This window comes from Homarus americanus, unplaced genomic scaffold, assembly GCF_018991925.1.
Source record: "Homarus americanus isolate GMGI-L3 unplaced genomic scaffold, GMGI_Hamer_2.0 scaffold3452, whole genome shotgun sequence".
Lineage (NCBI taxonomy): Eukaryota > Metazoa > Arthropoda > Malacostraca > Decapoda > Nephropidae > Homarus > Homarus americanus.
The window spans coordinates 347,501-354,336 of record NW_024729998.1 but is presented as its reverse complement, the minus strand read 5'-3'; the positions used below and the strand labels follow the sequence as shown (position 1 = coordinate 354,336).

At 46.0% G+C, this 6,836-nt stretch overlaps 1 protein-coding gene across 1 annotated transcript; it reads left to right on the top strand.

The window, feature by feature from the left end:
* The first annotated feature begins 2,242 nt into the window (after nucleotides 1–2,242).
* Nucleotides 2,243–4,315, top strand: LOC121866867 (mucin-5AC-like). Its single transcript, XM_042366602.1, has one exon. It carries the CDS (start codon nucleotides 2,243–2,245, stop codon nucleotides 4,313–4,315), a length of 2,073 nt encoding a protein of 690 aa, XP_042222536.1.
* Nucleotides 4,316–6,836: the final 2,521 nt, after the last annotated feature.

The following is a 6,836-nucleotide window of genomic DNA, read 5'->3' as shown; positions in this document are numbered from 1 at the left end:
TAAACACACACATACGCATAAGTTCATCTGAGAGGTCCCATAAATTTTCCTTTGAAGTTTCTTAATGTAGTTCCTCTGCCTATTAAAACTAATTTACACCTTGGACTATATAGCACCTGTGTTCAATTCCGTGTGTTTACTGCGTCATGTAACCTCCTTTAGGTCATAACATTGTCTTCATTCTCCGGCAGCGATATTTTGGCTATGTAACCTTAACCTTGTTCTTTTTTTTATTATTTTTAAAAGCATAATTATCCGCCTATCTTTAGCTGTGATATTTTTACTGTTTTACAAAGTTCATCGTATTTTAGGAAGAAAAATCCTCACTACTTTTACTTTCTTCTTTTACTATTTTTTTTATTAGATTTTCAGACATATTTTATTTTCCTAATTTTATTTTATTGGTTATTTTACAGTTTGTTTGCTACTGTCTATGCGGTCCTTAACCCATTATAGAGTGGTGTCGCTTTTTGGTATTTTTATACATGATAACGCCAGGTGATTTTATTTACCTGAGGGAAACTATTGAACTCTAAAGCGTTAAAACATTTCGCTACATATTTATTTATTCTGCTCAGGTCAGCTTCAGTAAAGTCCCGTAATGTAAATAATAATGTGTTGTTTAGTTTAATTCTGAATTAGGTTGAATATTTTCAGACTCTTATTCAAGTGAAGAGAATTTTCCCTTGTTTTGAAAAGAATTGATCATATTGTTTAAACTCAGTATCAATAAATGGTCTTCACTATATTATAATTTTCAGCAGCATGTAAGGTTTATTCTATTACCTGAGCGAAACTGTTTTAAAATATGGCGTTCAATTTCTGTTTATTTATAACCAAGAACATTATTTGTCACCGAGAATAATGACGTAATTCATAGTGATTCATAAATAAAAAAAGAAAAAAAAAGAAGGTAAACTACTTATTCAATGAGCAAGAGTGTGAGTTAATAGTATACACAAACTTACCCGGAAATCAGCCATTACTTCCTGCCTCCCCCCCAGCAGCTGAACCAAACAGCAGTAAACTCGCCTAGAACACCTCGCAGCTCGCCATCCAGAATCAGAACTGATGGTCGGGCTACCACTTACAGCAGCCATTTACCTCTCCCACTTCATTCTCATTTGCAAAACACCGACCACTTCCTCCTGCCGCGGCTATTGGAACTTCAGCGTCAATGTCCTCAACCTAACCTCCCCCAAGAACCCTCCTCCCCTCCCCTCTCCCCAACAGTGATGCCATAACCTGTCTCATGCCATGTTTACCAAATCAATGTTTTCAGAGGATAAACACTTGAGAGATTTAAGTTGATAGCATCGCATATATAAGATAATGATTATAGAAATAAAAAGTTTGTACGTGTTTATGACGCTCTGGGGATAGGGGGTGGGGGTTGGAATGCTAAAAGTTGTGTGTGTTTCGAAATATAGCGAGAGGAGTGGAGTATCTGGTAACACTGATCGGGGTGAAGCGTCGTCTCAAAGGCAAAAACAAGTTGATGTACGCGTAATGGTGGTGCTACAGGAAGGGTGAGAGGCTGCAAGAGGAGGCTGCCTTCGAGAAAAAGAGAGGAGAAAATAACCAAGTATAATAAAAATGATGAAAACAAAATGGAAGTAAGAGAGTGTGGAGACGCAATGGAACTGAAAGAAAGGATGAAAAGATTTTGTCACAACATAAAATGGAAATGTGGTAAGAGAAAGAGAGAAAGAAGATTTGAGACGATGATAACCGATAGATAACTGGAGAAAAATAGAGAGAAGATTTAGACTAAGGTAAATGAGATGACGTGTGTCAATGACCATATCACTACATTATGATCATCAACAAGAAACCACTTGTGGTCACCTGTACAGAGTTTCATATTGCTAATGATCTGTTAATTACCACTTAATTCCAGCCCCAAATTATTCTTATAATGACATTTATGCCTTCGGTCTAGCCAAGATTTATATCGAGAGTATTATCTGGGTAGTAAATTTAATAAACTAAAATATTTCACCCCAAAAATATGAATAGCGTTTGAAAAACAAATGAACGAAATAAAGCGACATGACATCTTGAAAAAGACTAATGATGATGAAAGGAAAGAGAGAAGAAGAAAGTTGGATGAACATAAGTAAAGAGAAATATGATGATGGACACCCAGGGATTAAGACGAAGCACTTGAGTTACCGCCCGACACAACCCCTGATGACCTTAACATGAGTGTTGTGGAGTCCAGCATCACTCCCCTCCTCTGATGACTTACTGCCCCGTCCACACGCCAGCCTCTGTCTCTGCCACGTCCACACGCCAGCACCTGTCTCTGCCACGTCTACACGCCAGCCTCTGTCTCTGCCACGTCCACACGCCAGCCTGTCTCTGCCGTCCACACGCCAGCACCTGTCTGCCCGTCCACCGCCAGCCTCTGTCTCCCGTCCGCCAGCCTCTGTCTCTGCCACGTTCACACGCCAGCACCTGTCTGCCGTCCACGCCAGCCTCTGTCTCTGCCACGTCCACGCCAGCACCTGTCTCTGCCACGTCCGCCAGCCTCTGTCTCTGCCGTCCACACGCCAGCCTCTGTCTCTGCCACGTTCACACGCCAGCACCTGTCTCTGCCGTTCACACGCCAGCACCTGTCTCTGCCGTCCACGCCAGCCTCTGTCTCTGCCACGTTCACACGCCAGCACCTGTCTCTGCCACGTTCACACGCCAGCACCTGTCTCTGCCGTCCACACGCCAGCACCTGTCTCTGCGTTCACGCCAGCACCTGTCTGCCGTTACGCCAGCACCTGTCTCTCCACGTCCACCGCCAGCACCTGTCTCTGCCACGTTACGCCAGCACCTGTCTCTGCCACGTTCACACGCCAGCACCTGTCTCTGCCACGTTCACGCCAGCACCTGTCTCTGCCGTTCACACGCCAGCACCTGTCTGCCACGTCCACACGCCAGCACCTGTCTCTGCCACGTTCACACGCCAGCACCTGTCTCTGCCACGTTCACACGCCAGCACCTGTCTCTGCCAGTCCACACGCCAGCACCTGTCTCTGCCACGTTCACACGCCAGCACCTGTCTCTGCCACGTTCACACGCCAGCACCTGTCTGCCACGTTCACGCGCCAGCACCTGTCTCTGCCATTGCCCACACGCCAGCACCCTCTGTCCACACGCCAGCTCTGTCTCTGCCACGTCCACGCTGTCTCTGCCCACGCCAGCACCGTCTCTGCCACGTCCACACGCGCACCTGTCTCTGCCACGTTCACAGCACCTGTCTCTGCCGTCACACGCCAGCACCTGTCTCTGCCGTGCTGCCACGTTCACACGCCAGCACCTGTCTCTGCCACGTTCACTCCGTTCTGTCCCACGTTCACGCACACTGTCTCTGCCACGTTCACACGCCAGCACCTGTCTCTGCCACGTTCACACGCCAGCACCTGTTCTGCCACGTTCCACGCCAGCACCTGTCTCTGCCACGTTCACACGCCAGCACCTGTCTCTGCCACGTTCACACGCCAGCCTCTGTCTCTGCCACGTCCACACGCCAGCACCCGTCTCGCCACGTTCACACGCCAGCACCTGTCTCTGCCACGTCCACACGCCAGCCAGCACACTGTCTCTGCCACGTTCACACGCCAGCACCTCTCCCTGCCACGTTCACACGCCAGCACCTGTCTCTGCTGCCACGTCTCACACGTCACCAGCCTCTGTCTCTGCCACGTTCACACGCCAGCACCTGTCTCTGCCACGTTCACGCCAGCACCTGTCTCTGCCACACGTCCACACGCCAGCCTCTGTCTCTGCCACGTTCACACGCCAGCACCTGTCTCTGCCACGTTCACACGCCAGCACCTGTCTCTGCCACGTCCACACGCCAGCACCTGTCTGCCACGTCCTGCCAGCGTTCACACGCCAGCACCTGTCTCTGCCACGTCCACACGCCAGCACCTGTCTCTGCCACGTTCACACGCCAGCACCTGTCTCTCGCCACGTCCACACGCCAGCGTCCACGCCAGCACCGTCTGCCACGTCCACACGCCAGCACCTGTCTCTGCCACGTTCACACGCCAGCACCTGTCTCGCCAGCACACTGTCTGCCACACGCCAGCACCTGTCTCTGCCACGTCACGCCAGCACCCTCACCACATCACGCCAGCCTCTGTCTCTGCCACGTTCACACGCCAGCACCTGTCTCTGCCACGTCCACACGCCAGCACCTGTCTCTGCCACGTCCACACGCCAGCCTCTGTCTCTGCCACACGTTCACACGCCAGCACCTGTCTCTGCCACGTCCACACGCCAGCACCTGTCTCTGCCACGTCCACACGCCAGCTAGTAAAACTGGGATATCAGATACTAATATTTCTCATTAGTGGGACTCCATACATGGTCATTGAAATATAATGACCAACCTTTAGATGATTATGTATTAAAATCTGGTCATTTCTTCTCGGCGAATCTCTCTAAATATTATGAGAAAATTAAGTTGTAAAATAAAAGGGTCCCACTAGATTTATAAGAGGCGGCACTTGAGAGTTTGTCTTACAGAACCTTGTTGACATTTACCTGAGTGTCGGGCAGCCCAGTGCCATACACTCTTGGGATGTTATTAAGTAACCAGTCTACAGTGTCTGGCAGGATATAACTACAACTAATATATCAAGAATACTGTAATAAGAGAAAAACCTCCCGGTAACCAAGCCCTGTATAATACTTACGTTCATATATAACCATAATTTGAATTCCCATCAACAGGTGTTGCTAGTAAGTAAAGGAGTGTAATATCTCCGTGTACATAATCCCTATAGAGGCCCTTTGTGTAGCGCGTGCATTCAAAATACTAAAATACTCTTAAAAACACACGGACACATAAACAAAAAATACTACATAACAAAATAATCACAGAAGAAAACGTAAAGATTGAGACAGGAGAAAAAACACTAACGAGAGGGGTGGGGTGGGTGGTAGACAGCGGTAGAAGCACGGCCGGATACCACAAATGGGTGTTGACCGCGCGTTACGGTCCACTCTTGAGCTACTAATGGTGGCAGCGTGTGGGTCGACCTCTTAAGAACCTGACGGAAGCTGTTTGTGATCATTAATTCCTCCCAACCGCGCCATCTAAGTCATGCTGCTGAATTTACTGCCCGGAGGATGCAATTATGGGGGTTTTTTTTTCCTTCAGCCAAGAGCTCTGGTGTCTCCTCTAGCCTAATGATGTTGGGGTCATCCAAGCAGTCACAACATTAAGTTATATGGTCGTACTAGGCGCTCTATCATATGTCTGATGATTCTAACAACATTGATGATAATAATAATAATAAATATATTAATCGGCAATAATAATAATAAAGTGACAAAGGAAGTCAATCGTACATTAAGAGTATATAGATGATCGCTGGTTTAAGATGGTGTGCTACAACACGGTGCCATATTCACCTCAACTTTTCATGATGTGATCGTAGGTGTGATTCATGAAGGTTTAACACGACTTATATTGATGCTCGTCAGCCAAACGAAAGTGGTTTAAAGTGGCCGCCATTGATATTTAAACCAGTTTCACCGCAGTTCAGGGACTTGAAAAAGTTTTTATTTTCGATACTTTTGTAAAGACTTGTAGAGAAATGGTGTTACTCTCGTGGAGGTGTTTTATATGTGAAATTATATAACTTTTTAGACAGAATTATTAGGGCAAAGAACATTTTTTTTCTCCATATTATCTCTACCATTTATCATGTGTTTGGTCGGTCGATCTGATCAGTCTTACTCTGTTGAACTTTTGACTTGATTTTTCAGTGTTAGTACAGGAGGAAATCAGAGTACTGTACCTAGACAATACCTTCCATGTTTGCTTGAGTCACACTGGGTTGTACTCTCCATACATACGACCCGATGGGGAGTTTGTCGTGTTAGCTTCCTTCCCGTAATATATCATAACTCTGGTACATAAACTTAACTATATTACATATTATTTAACTTCTCTCACAATAGCTTTTATAATATGTCTGTATATTATAACTTCTTCCAGACATATTTTGATGTCATCTTTAAAACAGTCTTGTAAAAATTAAAGCAGAAGTTAAGAGGAGAGTAAGTCGAGTTCTTGATAGGTTGATTTTACGTGGAATTCGTCTAATTTTCCTTAATTTTGCTGACAAGGGAAAGTTAAGAGAAAAATGAACAAAAGTTACCTCAATTCACCCCCCAAAAAATGAATGAATATAATTGTTTTATGATAGTGTAAGTGACTAAAGAAACTTACAGGAAAACACACACACACACACACACACACACACACACACACACACACACACACACACACACACACACACACACTAGACATTATGCACACGAGATCCAGTAAGCCAAAACAACATCTCACACCACCACCACCAACAGGCAACTAGTCATATACACCACACCTCCGGCAGGGCATATTTTTCATCTCCACTTCACTCTGCCTTGAGAGAGAGATAATGCGTATGCTCACACACCTCATACAGGCTCTCTGCATTTAGATTATATTCTGTTGTGGTGGAGTGTTGTTTTGTGTTTCACGATGTGGCAGTATTTTGGCACGACTGCTCTTCACTACCCGTGCCACCTCGGTATAACCTACAGTCAAGGGTGATAGGTGGTGTGGTGTGGTGTGGTGTGGTGTGCTGGGTGTGGTGTGGTGTGGTGTGGTGACTCTTTATTGAGGTGAGTTTAGACCTGTGCTTATTGAGATGTTGAATACAGACCTGTCCACAGTTAGATGCGAAAATTACTGCAAATCCTTGTGGTAAAGAGAGAGAGAGAGAGAGAGAGAGAGAGAGAGAGAGAGAGAGAGAGAGAGAGAGAGAGAGAGAGAGAGA

Coding starts and splice junctions, on each gene's coding strand:
- LOC121866867 (XM_042366602.1), top strand. CDS start 2,243: ATGACTTACTGCCCCGTCCACACGCCAGCCTCTGTCTCTGCCACGTCC.